This window comes from Cajanus cajan, chromosome 1, assembly GCF_000230855.2.
Source record: "Cajanus cajan strain Asha chromosome 1, NIPB_CcT2T_4, whole genome shotgun sequence".
Classification (NCBI taxonomy): Eukaryota; Viridiplantae; Streptophyta; class Magnoliopsida; order Fabales; family Fabaceae; genus Cajanus; species Cajanus cajan.
Window position 1 is genome coordinate 71,336,138 of NC_138517.1, and position 19,739 is coordinate 71,355,876.

Below are 19,739 nucleotides of genomic sequence, written 5' to 3' on the forward strand. Positions count from 1 at the left end.
AAAGAGGTTTAAGGCAATCGATTCAAAAATCGACTTCGGCCATGACAACCAGAGTCGTGTAAGGGAGTCGGTTACGCGTGGGGAAGGTGTTAGCACCCCACAGCGCCCCTTTCGGGTTCCCTATGACAGATTATTTATTAAATAATAGCTCAAAATTACTAAATTACCCCTATTTATTATAAGCAATTATAAATTAACTATCTACATGATGACAATTTAAATATGTACACACAGAAAGCGGTAAAAGAAGAGACTTTAAAGAGATAAACCTTTGAAGCGTGCTTTCTTATATATCTTGACAGAAATTGGGAAGCGTTTTGGCGTTCCCTCCCTCTACAAGACCGCTCGCTCCCTCCTATAAAATTTTAACTATGGAAATCCGGAGGATTTCCCTTCGACTAGGTTCGAGACTCAAGCAAATGGCTCGTGACTCAAGAACTTCGTCGGATCAACTCTCCGAGTGATTTCTAGGCAGAGCACTGCTCAAAAAAACCCAGAATACTCAAGAAGAGGGTTAAAACTCAGTGAAAAAGTGTAGAATGACGTCCAATTGACGTCATATTGTAGACCCCTAAAATTGTCCGGGTCGGAAATAAAGCTTGAAGACTCTCGAAGACTGAAGAAGGATCAGCCAGAAGGACTTCCAGAAGGCCCAAGGAGGGTTCTCTATAGGTCTAAGAGGTCTTAGGATAGCTAAAAATAGAAAATAGGAGGAATTGGGACCAATACGGGCTGCTTGGGGACCAGTACGGCCTGTATTGAAGTTTTGAACTTCAATACGGCCGTACTGGACTCAATACGGCCGTATTGAAGATTTGTGAACTTCAATACGGCCGTATTGAGTTCAATACGGCCGTATTGAAGAACAAATTCTCAATACGGGCCGTATTGACCCCAGCGCCCGTATTGCTCCTATTTCCTATAAATATGGCGTCATTTGACGTCAATACACACTTTTGAACCATTTCTTGACTCTCTTATTGAGTGTTCTGGGGTTTTTGAGCAGTGCTCTGCCTTAGGAACCTCTCTGGGAGTCAGGACCGGTTAAATCCTCGAGTTCTGAGCGCTTTGCTTGAGTCTCGGATTTAACCGAAGGGGAAATCTTTTTGATTCCCTTAGTCAAAAATTTTCTTCGAGGAGAGTGTCGAGCGAGCTTGTAGAGGGAAGGAGCGCCGCAAAGCCTCCTAGCATTTATTGAGATTTATAAAAGCACGCTCCAAGAGGTTTTCTTTAATTCCCTCCTTTTACTGCTTTCTGTGTGTTTAATTTAAGCATCATGTAGATATTTAAGATAATAATCGTTCATAAATAAAAGGGGTAATTTAGTAATTTTGTGCTATTATTTGTAAAATAATCCGTCATAGGGAACCCGTTAGGGGCGCTGTGGGGTGCTAACACCTTCCTCACGCGTAACCGACTCCCTTACCCGACTCTGGTTATAATGGCCGAAGTCGATTTTTGAAATCGATTGCCTTAACTTCTTTTTCCAATGTTTTGAGTAAAACATTGGTGGCGACTCCACGAACCCTCCCTTTTTACAAAAACCACTAATCCATGGAGGGTCCCGCTTGGGATTAAATTGGATTGGTGAGACTCTTTCAATAATAAATTGGATAAGATCGACGAGATCTCAGTTTGAGAACAAGTCGTTCTAACAATCCAATACATTTTCAAACAAAAAATAAAAAGAGAGCTCGACCGTCTTCGCGACCGCCGAGGCCCGTTTGGGCCGGTGGCGACAGATGGCGACTTCACTGGGGATGCCTTGAGAGTCAGTCCCATTTAGTGATGGATTATTTTCAAAATAATAGTCTAAAATTACTTCACTACCCCTCACTTGTATGATAACATGATTTATTATATGGCTTTAATAACTGTTGTTTGTTTAATTTCCGCAATTGTTTGAAATACAAACTGTATACAAACCTTTGCACACAACAGTTCCCTCTATACCCGGGGGCATGAGTGGTAATCCATAGGGAGTGGATGTTAGTACGGCCGGTTGATGGGTTTATAGGAGCCTATGAGACCGTTGTCGGAAAAACATCACTCAAGGTGATAACCATGAACTCAAGTCCGACAGTGCGTTGGAGTTTTCCATCGGCTTACGACGAGAGGAATTGGGTCCCTATAATGGGGGCACCTTGGGGGCCTCAGACCGGTGAGAACAGTTAGAACCACCTTGAATATGCACTTTTCTGCAGGATACCCCTACCTCGTGATTCGCTCGTGACTGTTCGTGGATGAGTGAATTGTTTGTGCATTGACTATGTGACATTGTATGAGCATACATTTGCATTCTTTAAACAAACAACATTCCTATTCTATTAAAATAAGAATAAATAGAAATAAGGATCTTCTAGTACATGGTGTTAACATCTACCTTCATTACATTCATATAGGTAGTTTCCCTTTTCACCCAAAAAAAACAAACAACAAAAAATATACAAAAATCCAAAAGAAAAAATACATATTTATCCAAACCAAGCAGTATCATGCATCACATTAGGAAAATCCCGAAAACATGATAATGCTTAGTTTAAATAAACACTATGCATGCATATTCATCTTCATCATCTCATATCATGCATTGTATTGTAGATTATGGAGAGATCTAGGGAGGTGCATGGGCAGTTGAAGAAAGTGGACTTCTTGTTGTACCGTGCCGAGAGGTTGGATCACCTCTGTACCTTGATGCCACGAGAGGCTCGTTTGGAATTTGAGAAATCCTATGGACGAGTTCTCGACTTGATGAAGATCTGTGTGGATCCAGCCTTTCTGAGAGCCTTGGTCCATTTTTGGAGTCTCGATTTGCACTGCTTCGAGTTTCCCCAGTTTGACCTAGTTCCTACTCTCGAGGAGTACGAACTCATGCTTCGATGGCCCAAATCAGCCGGGGTCTATATTTTTCATGGAAATCATGTGGCTGTGGAGAGAGTTGCCACTCAGGTCAAACTACCATCACGATCAGCTGCCTTAGTGGGGAACGGCAGTATCAAGGGTTGGAAGCTTGCTATGATAGAAGACCACCTTTCTTCCTTGGCTGGTGAGGGAGATTGGTTAGCTTTCAACAAGACTCTTGCGTTAGCCGTGTTTGGGACGATTCTATTCCCCTTTCACGCTAACACAGTGGACCATGCTGCGATGGACGCTTTCTTCGCTTGGGACGTACATATGAAAAGTCCCGTGCCTGCTATTCTTGCCGACACCTTGTTGTCTGTTCATCTAACACAACAGAAGCAAGGAAAAATCATCCGATGTTGCACCTCCTTGCTGTATGTGTGGGGCATCACGCACTTCTATGCCTCTAGTCATATGGGGACCTTGCCCGATCCATTGAGGAGTTTCTCCAAGATCCCCATGCGCCGCCGATATGCTTCCGAATGGAAGGAAGAGATGGAACAGTGGAGCATTGACCACTTCACATGGGTTTGTCCATGGTTCCGTCCAAGCAATGTATTGATAAGATGCGGCAATTATCCAAGCATACCATTGATGGGCCTCAGAGGTTGCATAGCCTACTCACCTAAATTGGTTATGAGACAACTAATGAGGACTCAAATTGTTCCTACTAAAGAGGAGCTTGGAGGGTTGTGTTTCTCCTTTGATTCCGAACATCAGAGGGACATGCACGCTATCATAAGAGCGTGGGAGAAACCAACCTATGAGGGAGATCTCGAGCTTGGGAAGCCTCGGGTATCCGCCTCCACCGACTATGAGAAATGGAGGAGCGAGAGGGGGGTGTCTCAGCCATCCACTTCTTGTGCAACTACAGCAACAAGGAAGGTGTTGCAAGAACAAGTCGACGCCTTGACCAAGAAACTGGAAATCCAAGGAGCTCAAATGAGAGTTCTTGAGGAGAAAAACGAAGCATCCAGTTTCCTCATTGATGGTCTTCAAAGGCAATGCAAGAAGAAAGACCACGAGATAGAGCGGCTCAAGGATGAGTGTGCTAACCTCAACAAGGAGACTACTCGGACATTCAAAATGCCAAAGATTGAACCGGGTAGTCAACTCCAAGAAGTCAACGCTAAGATAGCACGCCTTGAAGCCGAGCATGCAAAGCAGGCACAGTTGATCAAGGACATGCAAGACGATTTACTCTCGACTCGATCCGACGCACAACAATGGCGGGAAGTCGCTCAACGACAAGCTGCAAACCTTTCCGACTTCCGCAAAAAGGAAAGGGAAGGATTGGCACAGATGGCCAAACTCCAAGAGGAGAAGGATCGAGCCGAAGACGAGCTTAATGAGTTGCAGGCCATGATCAACTACCATATTCAAAAAGCGAAAGAGGCTCAGAAAATCAGTGAAGATATGAGCCAAGCGGTCCATACGCAGATTGAAGCAATGACACGCCATGTCGAGGAAGCTGAAGAAGAATGGCAAAGACGTATGAACCCGCCTGTGGGTTTCTACCGGCTTTTCTCTTTTTGTAAAAAATTGCTTCAAAGCATTGTATAAAAGTTGTACACTTTCTTCAATGAATAAAAATCATATTTTTGAGATTTATTGCCTTTGCATCTCATTAGTCATTCATTTGCATTTATCTCTCCCGGTAATTAAATAATAAAGATTAATAAAAAGAAAGAATTAATCGATGCGTATGTTCAGAATGGATCGCACACCATTGGTAATAAAATGCAAACCAACAACTATGCAAAGCAAGCACACGACAGCTCCGTTGTTGGTAATCAAGACAAATAAAGGGGAAGGTCCGACGCCTTTAAGGATTAACGCTCCAAGGCCTTTTCCCTACGAATCGAATAAGGCTGTGCCGTGGATATACGACATCCACACTTCTGCCGACAGCGATATATCAAACATCGCTGGACTTGGGGGCATGACCAGGAGTGGCAGGATCTACACTCCCGAAGATCTTCATGACAAAGCTCCCAAGAATAAAGGAAAAGAAAAAGAAAGAACCGAGGAAAATAAGGAATCCGAGGAGGAGACTGATGAGCTGTTAAAATTCATCAGACAGAGCGAGTATTCCATCGTGGATCAACTTCACAAGACACCAGCAAAGATCACTTTGTTGTCGTTGATCCTAAGCTCCGAACCGCATCGGCAAGCTCTGTTGAAAATCTTGAACGAGGCGTATGTGTCGCACTCTATCTCCCAAGACAAATTTGAGGGGATTGTTAGTCACATTACGGCTAATGATCACCTCACTTTCACCGATGAAGAGATCCCCACCGAGGGACCTAATCATAACAAGCCCTTGCACATCTCTGTAAAGTGCAAAGAATATCACATCGCAAAAGTCTTGGTAGATAATGGATCTTCCTTGAACGTGATGCCAAAAAGAACTCTCGAGCAAGTGGCAATCAAGGGAGTCCAAATGCGCCCGAGCAACATGATCGTTCGAGCTTTTGACGGATCTAAAAGAGAAGTAGTGGGAGAAATCAATCTTCCAATCCAAGTTGGACCCACTATCTTCAACGTCGAATTTCAAGTGATGGATATCACTCCCGCATACAGCTGTCTCCTCGGCCGACCTTGGATTCATGATGCAAAAGCTGTACCCTCTACGCTTCACCAGAAAGTCAAGTTCATAGTGGGTGACAAACTGGTGACTGTACAAGCTGAAGATGACATACTCATCAGCAAGCCATCCAATATACCATATGTGGATGCAGCAGAGGAAGCTTTAGAAACCGCCTTCCAAGCATTGGAGATCGCCAGTGTTGAAACGTTTCCCCGAGAAATGAAGAAGGTAGCCTCCATGCTCACAAAGAATGGATACTTGCCAGGACAAGGATTAGGCAAGGACTCCCAAGGAATCCCGGAGCTACCCATTATCAAGGATAATCCGGGGAAACAAGGGTTAGGATATGACCCTAGTAAAGATCAAAGAACGAAGAGAAACAAAGATCCATCTCGACGTTCTTTAAGCCAGATCTTTAGGAAGGCCGGTTCACAAGTATCAAGGCCGGTCGTCGTCATCAAGTGTTCTTCTCCTTCTGATAGGGATATGTAAACCTGATGACTATTAGAGATTACTCCTCGGGGACAGCCCGACCCCCGAGCCTCGATAGGGCACATGTTTCCACTGTGATTATAATAAAATCATTCATTATTATTTCTTATTGCTTCTCTTCTTGCTTGCAATAAAATTCTAAACCACGTTATTTAACCCTGTTTGAATAAACATGAATGAGGTTAAAATCATCTTAATAATCAATAAACCCGCATCATTTTTATGTGGAAGTGTGCACGACAACTTGGAGCACCTTTTCTTGGCCTCAATAAATGCCATCATGGATAAAAGAAATCCTAAAAAACAAGAGAGGCTCAGCAGGAAACCCAAAAAAGGGGGGCTGCACAAAAATAAGAGCAAAAGACCCACTAGGAATCCCACAAATGGGTTACCTAGGCAAAAATTAGGGTTACAAAAAATAAACAAAAACAGAAGCCCGCTAAGACACCACAAAGGGGTGTTTTAGGCAAAAGTCAGGGCCATCAAAAAGGAAAAACAAAAATAAATCCATGATGGAACCGCCAACAGAATTCAACAAGGGGCTCAAGAAAAGCTATCCAAATTGTCAAAAGCACAATCATTAATAACAAAGATGTGCTTAACTTCATAAGTGTTTAATCAAACTAACCTAAACACTTAAGCCTACCATTGGCCAGCCATTCTTTCAAAATCAATTTTTCAAAAATAAAATTGAATCCCTCTAAAACACAAACTTACAGGAAAAATATATTCTTTCCTTCTCTTCTCTCTTGACCCACGCGATTTTAGAATAATCTAGTGGAAACATGGAGATATAGTAGTCAATAGGAGGGTTGACGTATCTTCTAAAAGAAGGGAAGTATCATTTGGTTGATGGCGCCAAATTCAAACTCAATATGCATCATTCCTCGGTCATAAAAGTCGGCAGCGCACAGTCCGTCTTGAGGAATGGCAAAATCCAAACGAAAAACGCGTCGATTAATTCTTTTGAAAAAATGAATCAAATAGAATTAGATGCACCATATTTGCATACATGCATACAGATGATAGGTGTACAAGAAGATCACTTATTCTCTGTTTATCTTTAAAAAAAAAAAAAAAAAAAAAAAAAAAAAAATCAATCCAATACGCCCGTATTAAATGCAATACGGGCCGTATTGATTTTAAATTTTGCACACAAACGGCTATGCCAATACAGCCGTATTGAATCCAATACGGGCCGTATTGGCGAAAGCCTGTCTATAAATAAGCCTTTCCCTTTCACATTTTGCATACCAATCTTCATCCTCTGCATCCCTGCTTGTGAGTGCAAACCCCCAAAAACCCTCAGAGATAATGGCAGAGTCATCCCGCAAGAGACAGAGAGCCCCAGCTCGACGTGAGATGACGGATAGGCACAAGCAACGGCTGGAGCTTATCGAGACATTCAACTTCGAGCCGTCAAGGGTGCTCGACTTTGATCTTCTCCGAGCAGTGGGCTTGGAAGATGACATCAGGAGTAACTTCGACGCCATAGGATGGGGTTTCCTTCTCGATCCTCCTTCTCAGCTGTACCTGACAGCCACGAAGGAGTTTCTGGCTTCCGTCGGCGTTACTGAGTCGACGAGCAGTTTTGGGGAGCAGGTCTGCACGGTTGACTTCTGGATGAACTAGGGGTACCGCTCGGTGACGTTGGATGAGTTTAACGTCCAAGCAGGATTTTTCAGCCGCGACGATCAGCTAGCATTCCGAGATGCCATATGCGAGTGGCCGGAGGAGTGGACTCCGGTTGACATGTGGAGGTTGCTTACGGGCCGAGAGGATTACCATTCAGGGGTAAAGGGCTCCCGGCTCCCGACCGCTCTTAGGATCTGCCATAAGATCCTTACTAGCACCATTCATGGCAGGTCTAGGAGTCCCGAGTCGATCACTCGTCCAGACCTGCTAGCATTATACTGCATGGCCACCGGACGGAAGGCCAACCCTGGATATTTCTTCCTCGAGCACGTGAGGAAGCTGGGGATACGAGAGGGAGGAGAGGCTAGACAGGGGTATATCTTGGCCGCTCCACTCCTTTCACAGCTAGCGAGGACATGGAGATGCCCCGACGGCGAGGAGCCAGGGGCGCTGACGCCCAAGCTGATTGGCGCTTCCACCTTGATTAGCATGAGGATCATTACGAGATCAGGAGAGCGGTATGTACGAGTAGTGGCCCCGATGCCTATGCCGACGTCCTCAACGATCTCGATTTTGAGGGTGGTGACTTCCCGCAGCCAGAGGATGGTCCTTCACAGTCAGACAGGAACTACTTTGATGCCCGCTTTGACGCACTGCAGCAAAGCATCGACACACGACTCGATGCATTTCAGCATAGCGTCAGTACATGGCAGCAGAGTACCGACGCTCGACTAGACACCTTGGTGCAGGGGTTCGATAGCCTCTCGGTTTGGCTCCATGGCCACTTCCCCGCTCCTCCACAGGATCCGCCGGCAGAGGATTGAGGACCGGCTTATTTCTTCTTTATGTATATGTTTGAATGGGCTGCGTCCCATCATTATTATTTTGTACAAAATTTCATGCTTATTTAATGAATGAAATTTTTCACTCTTCGAGTCTAGATTCTTTATTATTTCTGTACAGAAAAAGCCAAAACCAATAAAGAAAAGGCAAAAACGAAAAAAAGCCGTAACCAATAAAAAGGCAAAACATAGAAAAAGCCGAAAACGAAAAAGGCAAAAATACAGAAAATCCAACAAATAGCTTGTACAGAATAATTGAGCCTGGAGAGGCTCGCAGAAATAATACTCCCCAGAGGGAACCTCAGCTCATGAAGCCAATATCCAACAAAAGCTTTCAAAGCAAGATCGTCAAAATATCCCAAAGGAAGTACGATCATCCAAGTAATATATCCAAGTCAAAGGACTTCAGACTTCCTCAGTGGAAGGTAGCTCTCCGACTCAGGCATTGAGTGAGGCTAAGCCTGTAGAGGCTTCCTAAATAATACTCTCCCGATCAGACAGAATAATTGGGCCTGGAGAGGCTCGCAGAAATAATACTCCTTCAGAATAATCGAGCCTGGAGAGGCTCGTAGAAAGAATACTCCCTTCAGAATAATTGAGCCTGGAGAGGCTCGCAGAAATAATACTCCTTCAGAATAATTGAGCCTGGAGAGGCTCGTAGAAAGAATACTCCCTTCAGAATAATTGAGCCTGGAGAGGCTCGCAGAAATAATACTCCTTCAGAATAATCGAGCCTGGAGAGGCTCGCAGAAAGAATACTCCCTTCAGAATAATTGAGCCTGGAGAGGCTCGCAGAAAGAATACTCCCTCAGAATAATTGAGCCTGGAGAGGCTCGCAGAAACAATACTCTTCCTTCAGAATAGTTGAGCCTAGAAAGGCTCGATTCCCCAGAGATATCTCAAGCTTACACTCACGGGCCAAATTCCCCAGTGAAAGCTATCAGAATGCGATCAGCGAAATCCCCAAAGGAGGCCTGATCATCCAAGAAAAATGTCTAAGGACTTTAAACTTCCCCAATGGAGGATAGCTTTCCAACTCAAAAGCGATGAGTGAAGCTAAGCCTGAAGAGGCTTTCTAAATAATACTCTGGGACGAATAAAAACTTCAAATCCCCAATCGCCTACTAAAGAGGCATCTCTTCAAAAGGAAGACCAATAAACTATTCCCCAAGTGGAATTTGGCTCTCAGCCTAACAAATGAATGTCAAGATGATCTGCCTAACAAAAGAGGCCAATCAACATCAATCCCCAGTGGATGATCGCCTATCCAAGAGGCATCCCCACAAAAGGGGAAGAAAATCAAAAAGATTAATAAAATTCCCCAAGCGGAATTTGGCATCCCGCCAAAACATCGAACATCAAGACTATCTGCCTAACAGAAGAGGCCAGTCAAAAAATCAACATGTCAACATCCCTAGCGGATAACAGCCTACACAGAGGCTACAAAACCAAAAAAGTCAAAAAGAGTCACCCGAATAAGGATAACCGGGATACTCCACCAACGTCGACAGGACGTCAGCCAAACATAAGGCATCGCTCATTTCAAAAAGAGCATCTTTGTGTCTACACCCCAAGGAAACAGAAATTCCTCAATGGGCACCAACCATACAATGCAAAGTTGGGACACAAGAACCTATGAGTAACTGCACATCCCCGAGACGGATCCCTGCGTTATCCAGCCCTCAGCGGCATCAAAATCAAAATCAAATCGTCGAAACAGCATCGTGGACTGTGGAGACAAATCAATCACAGATCCCTGGAGAGGGCAAACTCGCCATGCCGAAGTGATCAGAAACACGGAGGCAGACCCTGGAGAGGGCAAACTCGCCATGCCGAAGTGATCAGAAACACGGAGGCAGACCCTGGAGAGGGCAAACTCGCCATGCCGAAGTGAACAGAAACACGGAGGCAGACCCTGGAGAGGGCAAACTCACTTTGCCAAAGTGATCAGAAACACGGAGGCAGACCCTGGAGAGGGCAAACTCAGTACCGAAGTGTTCAGAAAGCACGGAGGTATGCAACTTTCGGCTCGGGCGGCGAGTAAAGTTGTATCTGGAGAGACAGTACTCACAGCTTCCGGCTAGGGCGTCTAGTGAAGCTACCCTGGAGAGGGCAAACTCAGTACCGAAGTGTTCAGAAAGCACGGAGGTATGCAACTTTCGGCTCGGGCGGCGAGTAAAGTTGTATCTGGAGAGACAGTACTCACAGCTTCCGGCTAGGGCGTCTAGTGAAGCTACCCTGGAGAGGGCAAACTCAGTACCGAAGTGTTCAGAAAGCACGGAGGTACGCAACTTTCAGCTCGGGCGGCGAGTAAAGTTGTATCTGGAGAGACAGTACTCACAGCTTCCGGCTAGGGCGTCTAGTGAAGCTACCCTGGAGAGGGCAAACTCAGTACCGAAGTGTTCAGAAAGCACGGAGGTATGCAACTTTCGGCTCGGGCGGCGAGTAAAGTTGTATCTGGAGAGACGGTACTCACCCTGGAGAGGGCAAACTCAGTACCAAAGTGTTCAGAAAGCACGGAGGTATGCAACTTTCGGCTCGGGCGGCGAGTAAAGTTGTATCTGGAGAGACGGTACTCACCCTGGAGAGGGCAAACTCAGTACCAAAGTGTTCAGAAAGCACGGAGGTACGCAACTTCCGACTCGGGCAGCGAGTGAAGTTGTACTCACAGCTTCCAGCTAGGGCGTCTAGCGAGGCTAACCTGGAGAGGCTACTCAACCAATTTTCCACCGGAAGACGCTACAAGTCAGAAGGTTGGCACATCACCCGGACAATTGGGTCAACTCCTTTACTTGTCAACCGGTAAACTAAAAGGCCGTTTGACCAAGTAAAGGGGGGGGGCAGCTGTAGACCCCTAAAATTGTCCGGGTCGGAAATAAAGCTTGAAGACTCTCGAAGACTGAAGAAGGATCAGCCAGAAGGACTTCCAGAAGGCCCAAGGAGGGTTCTCTATAGGTCTAAGAGGTCTTAGGATAGCTAAAAATAGAAAATAGGAGGAATTGGGACCAATACGGGCTGCTTGGGGACCAGTACGGCCTGTATTGAAGTTTTGAACTTCAATACGGCCGTACTGGACTCAATACGGCCGTATTGAAGATTTGTGAACTTCAATACGGCCGTATTGAGTTCAATACGGCCGTATTGAAGAACAAATTCTCAATACGGGCCGTATTGACCCCAGCGCCCGTATTGCTCCTATTTCCTATAAATATGGCGTCATTTGACGTCAATACACACTTTTGAACCATTTCTTGACTCTCTTATTGAGTGTTCTGGGGTTTTTGAGCAGTGCTCTGCCTTAGGAACCTCTCTGGGAGTCAGGACCGGTTAAATCCTCGAGTTCTGAGCGCTTTGCTTGAGTCTCGGATTTAACCGAAGGGGAAATCTTTTTGATTCCCTTAGTCAAAAATTTTCTTCGAGGAGAGTGTCGAGCGAGCTTGTAGAGGGAAGGAGCGCCGCAAAGCCTCCTAGCATTTATTGAGATTTATAAAAGCACGCTCCAAGAGGTTTTCTTTAATTCCCTCCTTTTACTGCTTTCTGTGTGTTTAATTTAAGCATCATGTAGATATTTAAGATAATAATCGTTCATAAATAAAAGGGGTAATTTAGTAATTTTGTGCTATTATTTGTAAAATAATCCGTCATAGGGAACCCGTTAGGGGCGCTGTGGGGTGCTAACACCTTCCTCACGCGTAACCGACTCCCTTACCCGACTCTGGTTATAATGGCCGAAGTCGATTTTTGAAATCGATTGCCTTAACTTCTTTTTCCAATGTTTTGAGTAAAACATTGGTGGCGACTCCACGAACCCTCCCTTTTTACAAAAACCACTAATCCATGGAGGGTCCCGCTTGGGATTAAATTGGATTGGTGAGACTCTTTCAATAATAAATTGGATAAGATCGACGAGATCTCAGTTTGAGAACAAGTCGTTCTAACAATCCAATACATTTTCAAACAAAAAATAAAAAGAGAGCTCGACCGTCTTCGCGACCGCCGAGGCCCGTTTGGGCCGGTGGCGACACATATTTATAGGGATGAGGCGCAATACGGCCTCTGGGGGTCAATACGGTCCGTATTGAAGTTTTGAACTACAATACGGCCGTATTGAATTCAGTACGGCCGTATTGAAGTTCAAAAAACCTCAATACGGCCGTATTGAGTTCAGTGCAGCCGTATTGAAGTTCAGTGCAGCCGTATTGAGTTCAGTGCAGCCGTATTGAAGTTCAGAAACTTCAATACGGCCGTATTGAGTTCAGTGCGGCCGTATTGTAGTTTAAAATGTTCAATACGGCCGTACTGAACTTTTGGGAGGCCGTATTGGGCTTCATTCCCTCCACTTTCTTATTTTTTGCTACTCTAAGACCTCTAAACCTACAGATTGTCATCCTAGGGTCTTCCAGGAGTCCTTCCGGCTGACTTTCCTTTGGTCTTCGAGAGTCTTCAAGCTTTATTTCCAACCCGGACAATTTTAGGGGTCTACAGCTGCCCCCCCTTTACTTAGTCGGACGGCCTTTTGGTGTACCGGCTGACAAGTAAAGGAGTTGACCCAATTGTCCGGGTGATGTGCCAACCTTCTGACTTGTAGCGTCTTCCGGTGGAAAATTGTTGAGTAGCCTCTCCAGGTTGTTGCATACCTCGGCGCTTCTGACAACCTCGGTAGCTAAGTTTACCCTCTCCAGGGTCAACTTCACTCGACGCCCGAGCCGGAAGTTGAACACCAACGTGCCTCTGACGACGCTGATGGTTGAGTACTGTCTCTCCAGACCCTGAGTACCGTCTCTCCAGACTTTGAGTACCGTCTCTCCAGACTTTGAGTACCGTCTCTCCAGACTTTGAGTACCGTCTCTCCAGACTTTGAGTACCGTCTCTCCAGACTTTGAGTACCGTCTCTCCAGACTTTGAGTACCGTCTCTCCAGACTTTGAGTACCGTCTCTCCAGACCTTGAGTACTGTCTCTCCAGACTTTGAGTACCGTCTCTCCAGACTCTGAGTACCGTCTCTCCAGACTCTGAGTACCGTCTCTCCAGACTCTGAGTACCGTCTCTCCAGACTTTGAGTACCGTCTCTCCAGACTTTGAGTATCGTCTCTCCAGACTTTGAGTACCGTCTCTCCAGACTTTGAGTACCGTCTCTCCAGACTTTGAGTACCGTCTCTCCAGACTTTGAGTACCGTCTCTCCAGACTTTGAGTACCGTCTCTCCAGACTTTGAGTACCGTCTCTCCAGACTTTGAGTACCGTTTCTCCAGACTTTGAGTACCGTCTCTCCAGACTTTGAGTACCGTCTCTCCAGACTTTGAGTACCGTCTCTCCAGACTTCGAGTACCGTCTCTCCAGACTTTGCTTTGGTTGTCTCTGACGACCTAGGCAACTGAGTTTGCCCTCTCCAGGGTCTGCGTCCGTGTCTTCTGATCACTTCGGCAATGCGAGTTTACCCTCTCCAGGGATCTGAGATGGTTTTTGTCTCCACAGTCCGCTATGTTGCTTCGACGTTTTTTCTGATTTTGTGCCACTGAGGGCTGGATAACGCAGGGATCCGTCTAGGGGATGTGCAGTCATTCATAGGTTCTTGTGCCCCAACTTGCATTTGCATAGTTGGTACCCATGGGGAATTTCTGACTCCTTGGGGTGTAGACACAGATGCTCTTCTTGAATTGAGCGATGCCTTATGTTTGGCTGACGTCCTTTGACGTTGGTGGAGTATCCCGATTATCCTTATTCGGGTGTCTCTCTTTGATTTTCTGATTTTGTAGCCTCTATGTAGGCTATTATCCACTGGGGGTTCTGGATATTGATTTTGATTTTGTCTCCACAGTCCACGATGCTGCTTTGACGATTGTTTTTTATTTTTGTGCCACTGAGGGCTGGATAACGCAGGGATCCGTCTAGGGGATGTGCAGTTACTCATAGGTTCTTGTGTCCCAACTTTCCTTTGCATAGTTGGTGCCCATTGAGGAATTTCTGTTTCCCTGGGGTGTAGACACGAAGATGCTCTTTCTGAGATGAGCGGTGCCTTATGATTGGCTGACGTCCTTTCGACGTTGGTGGAGTATCCCGGTTATCCTTATTCGGGTGACTCTTTTTGTTTTTCTGGTTTTGTCGCCTCTGTGTAGGCTGTTATCCACTGGGGGATTTTGTCGTTGATTTTGATTAGCCTCTTCTGTTAGGCGTATCATCTTGATGTTTAGTGGTTTGGCTAGATGCCGAATTCCGCTTGGGGAATATTTATTTTTTATTTTTCTCCTTTTGTAAGGGTGCCTCTTGAGTAGGCGACTGGGGATTTGGGGATCTTATGTATCCCAGAGTATTATTTAGGAAGCCTCTGCAGGCTTAGCCTCACTCAGCGCTCGAGTCAGAGAGCTATCTTCCACTGAGGAAGTTTCAAGTCCTTTGACTGAATATTTTGCTTTGGATGATCGCGCTTCCATTGGGGATTTTGACGATCTTGCTTTGATAGCTCTCGCTGGGGATTTGTTCCATGAGCTTGAGTTGGGGTTTCTTTGGGGAGTATTATTTCTGCGAGCCTCTCCAGGCTCAATTATTCTGTACGAGTATTATTTCGGCAAGCCTCTCCAGGCTCAATTATTCTGTATGAGTATTATTTCGGCAAGCCTCTCCAGGCTCGGTTATTCTGTATGAGTATTATTTCGGCAAGCCTCTCCAGGCTCAGTTATTCTATACGAGTATTATTTCGGCAAGCCTCTCCAGGCTCAGTTATTCTGAGAGTATTATTTCGGCGAGCCTCTCCAGGCTCAGTTATTCTGAGAGAGTATTATTTCGGCGAGCCTCTCCAGGCTCAGTTATTCTGAGAGAGTATTATTTCGGCGAGCCTCTCCAGGCTCCATTATTCTGAGAGAGTATTATTTCGGCAAGCCTCTCCAGGCTCAGTTATTCTGAGAGTATTATTTCGACAAGCCTCTCCAGGCTCAGTTATTCTGTACGTTTTATTGATTTTCTGAATTTCTGTATTTTGTTTGCTGCTGTCATACACAAGCAATTTTTCTATTTTTTCTATTTTATGCAATTGCCTCATGATAAGGTCTTTGAATGTGCAACTAATGTGTGTGTGATGCACAAAAATGCAAGTTAATTTTGTTGATGTTTTTTTAGAAAATGAATGGCTCTCCCTATCCTCTTCTTCTTTGGAGGAGTTTCTGTCATAGACGCGAGGGAGGATTTTTGTGAGCCTTTTATGCAGGAGATTACGGATTTTATAGGAACCCCTCCAATTTTCTTTATTGACCGATTATTAAAGGAATTTCGTACAATTTTATGAAATACCAATTTTAGAGGCATAATCACATGGTCAAGAGAGAAGAGAAAATGAATAGATATTTTATTGATATTCACAAGTTTTTTTACAGAAAGATATACAGAAGGAATTTCTGAAGAATGGCTGGCCAGGGTAGGCTATATACATTGGGCTTAACAATTATATCTGTAATTGTTGCTCTTTACGCTCCCCTAATTGCTTCGGGTGAGATGCCTGTGCCAGGAGTGTAGATGCTGCAAGACGCTTGGTTCTAGAAGATAATCACTTGATCCGCCTTTCGTTTTTCGATTCAAGTGATCATTGCTTGCTTTGTTTTTGCATCTTATTCTTTTGCCCCTAATTTTTGTCTAGGACGTATCCTAGCGGGGATAAATTCGCCTTTGTTTTGCCTAGTACCCTTGTACTGGCGGGCTTTTTATTTTGCCCTAACTTTTGCCTAGGACGCCCTTTTTGGGTTTTCATCCTAGCGGGCCTATGCAAGCAACGTCTTCAAGCATAGTACTTCTTTACCACGTGTCGCCACCGGCCCAAACGGGCCTCGGCGGTCGCGAAGACGGTCGAGCTCGCTTTTATTTTAGTTTTGAAAATGTATTGGATTATTAGAACGACTTGTTCTCAAACTGAGACCTTGTCGATCTTATCCAATTTATTTATTAAATGTCTCACCAATCCATGTTAATCCCAAGCGGGACCCTCCATGGATTAGTGGTTTTCGTAGTAAAAGGGTTCGTGGAGTCGCCACCAATGTTTTACTCAAAACATTGGAAAAAGGGATAAGGCAATTGATTTTATAAATCAACTTCGGCCATTACAACCAGAGTTGGGTAAGGGAGTCGGTTACGCGTGGGGAAGGTGTTAGCACCCCACAGCGCCCCTTTCGGGTTCCCTATGACAGATTATTTCTAAAATAACAGTGTAAAATTACTAGATTACCCCTATTTATTCTAAGCAATTATAAATTAACTATCTACATGATGACAGTTTAAATATGCATACAGAAAGCAGTAAAAGGAAGGATTTTAAGAAGAAACCTTTGAAGCGTGCTTTTATATATTTCGTAAAACTGGGAAGCTTTTTGGCGTTCCCTCGCTCTACAAGCTCGCTCGCTCCTTCCTAAAAACTTTTAACTATGGAAATCCGGAGGATTTCCCTTCGACTAGGTTTGATCCTCAAGCAAAATGGCTCGAGGCTCAAGAACTTCGTCGGATCAACTCTCCGAGTGATTTCTAGGGCAGAACACTGCTCAAAAACCCCAGAATACTCAAGGAGAGGGTTAAAACTATGTGTGAAAGTGTCGAATGACGTCCAATTGATGTCATATTTATAGGGAATAGGCGCAATACGGGCTACAGAATCAATACGGCCGTATTGAAATTTTTGAACTTCAATACGGCCGTATTGAGTTCAATACGACCGTATTGAAGCTCAGAAATTTCAATATGGCCGTATTGAGTTCACTGCGGCTGTATTGAAGCTTCAATACGGCCGTATTGATTTCAGTACGGCCGTATTGAAGTTTCAGAAACTTCAATACGCCGTATTGAGTTCACTGCGGCCATATTGAAGCTTCAATACGGCCGTATTAAGTTTAGTACGGCCGTATTGGGCTTCATTCCCTCCACTTCCTTATTTTAAGCTACTCTAAGACCTCTAAATCTACAGATAGCCATCCTATGGTCTTCTAGGAGTCCTTCTGGCTGACTTTCCTTCGATCTTTGAGGGTCTTCGAGTTTTATTTCCGACCCGGACAATTTTAGGGGTCTACAGCTGCCCCCCCCTTTACTTAGTCGGACGGCCTTTTGGTGTACCGGCTGACAAGTAAAGGAGTTGACCCAATTGTCCGGGTGATGTGCCGACCTTCTGACTTGTAATGTCTTCCGGTGGAAAATTGTTGAGTAGCCTCTCCAGGTTGTTGCATACCTCGGCGCTTCTGACAACCTTGGTAGCTAAGTTTAACACCAACGTGCTTCTGACGACGCTGATGGCTGAGTATTGTCTCTCCAGACCTTGAGTACTGTCTCTCCAGACCTTGAGTACTATCTCTCCAGACCTTGAGTACTGTCTCTCCATACCTTGTTTGAGTATTGTCTCTCCAGACTTTGTTTGAGTACCGTCTCTCCAGACTTTGTTTGAGTATCGTCTCTCCAGACTTTGTTTGAGTACTGTCTCTCCAGACTTTGTTTGAGTATCGTCTCTCCAGACTTTGTTTGAGTACTGTCTCTCCAGACTTTGTTTGAGTATCGTCTATCCAGACTTTGTTTGAGTATCGTCTCTCCAGACTTTGTTTGAGTACTGTCTCTCCAGACTTTGTTTGAGTATCGTCTCTCCAGACTTTGTTTGAGTACTGTCTCTCCAGACTTTGTTTGAGTATCGTCTCTCCAGACTTTGTTTGAGTACTGTCTCTCCAGACTTTGTTTGAGTATCGTCTCTCCAGACTTTGTTTGAGTATCGTCTCTCCAGACTTTGTTTGAGTATCGTCTCTCCAGACTTCGTTTGAGTATCGTCTCTCCAGACTTTGCCTCTCAAAATGAGGTAGTTGAGTATAGTTTGTCTCCACAGTCCACAATGCTGCTTCGACGGTTTGTTTTTCTGATTTTGTGCCGCTGAGGGCTGGATAACGCAGGGATCCGTCTAGGGGATGTGCAGTCATTCATAGGTTCTTGTGTCCCAACTTGCATTGCTTAGTTGGTACCCATGGGAATTTTGACTCCTTGGGGTGTAGACACAGATGCTCTCTCTCTGAGTTGAGCGATGCCTTATGTTTGGCTGACGTCCTTTTGACGTGAGTGGAGTATCCCGGTTGTCCTTATTCGGGTGTCTCTCTTTGATTTTTCTGATTGTGTTGCCTCTGTGTAGGCTGTTATCCGCTGGGGATTCTGGATGTTGATTTTGTCTCCACAGTCCACGATGCTGCTTCGACGGTTATTTTTGATTTTTGTGCCACTGAGGGCTGGATAACGCAGGGATCCGTCTAGGGGATGTGCAGTCATTCATAGGTTCCTGTGCCCCAACCTGCATTGCATTGTTGGTACCCATGGGGAATTTCTGACTCCTTGGGGTGTAGACACAGATGCTCTTCTTGAATTGAGCGATGCCTTATGTTTGGCTGACGTCCTTTGACGTTAGTGGAGTATCCCGGTTATCCTTATTCGGGTGACTCTTTCTGATTTTTGGATTTTGTTGCCTCTGTGTAGGCTATTATCCACTGGGGATTTTGTCATTCATTTTGATTAGCCTCTTCTGTTAGGCGTATCATCTTGACGCTTGATGTTTGGCTAAGAGCCGGATTCCACTTGGGGAATTATTATTGATCTTTTTGATTTTCTCTTTTTGAAGAAGTGCCTCTAAGTAGGCGAATTATCTTGATGTTCAGTGTTTGGCTGAGTGCCGCATTCCGCTTGGGGAATATTTATTGAAATTTTTGATTTTTTTTCTTTTTGTAGGAATGCCTCTTGAGTAGGCGACTGGGGATTTGGGGATCTTATGTATCCCAGAGTATTATTTAGGAAGCCTCTGCAGGCTTAGTCTCACTCAACGCTTGAGCTGGAGAGCTATCTTCACTGAGGAAGTTTAAGTCCTTTGACTTGGATATTTTGCTTGGGCGATCGTGCTTCCATTGGGAATTTAGTCGATCTTGCTTTGATAGCTCTCGCTGGGGAATTTGTTCCGTGAGCTTGAGTTGGGGTTTCTCTGGGGAGTATTATTTCTGCGAGCCTCTCCAGGCTCAGTTATTCTGCATACTGTGGAGGATGTGGAGTATTATTTTGGTAAGCCTCTCCAGGCTTAGTTATTCTGTACAAACTGTTTGTTGGATTTTCTATATCCTTGCCTTTTTTTCATTTTCGGCTTTTTCTGTATTTTGCCTTTTCTTCTGATTTGGCTTTTTCTGTATTTTGCCTTTTTTATGTTTTTGGCTTTTGCTGTACAGAAATTAAAAGTGCTAAAGAAATTAAATTCAGTTATTATGAGAGAGTATTATTTCGGCAAGCCTCTCCAGGCTCAGTA

General features: G+C 44.8%; 1 protein-coding gene across 1 annotated transcript; it reads left to right on the forward strand.

The window, feature by feature from the left end:
- The first annotated feature begins 338 nt into the window (after window positions 1–338).
- On the forward strand, window positions 339–4,464 carry LOC145950658 (uncharacterized). The gene is made up of 2 exons (XM_083062094.1): window positions 339–1,223; window positions 2,602–4,464. Exon 2 carries the CDS (start codon window positions 2,605–2,607, stop codon window positions 4,462–4,464), a length of 1,860 nt encoding a protein of 619 aa, XP_082918220.1. The 5' UTR covers window positions 339–1,223; window positions 2,602–2,604.
- Window positions 4,465–19,739: the final 15,275 nt, after the last annotated feature.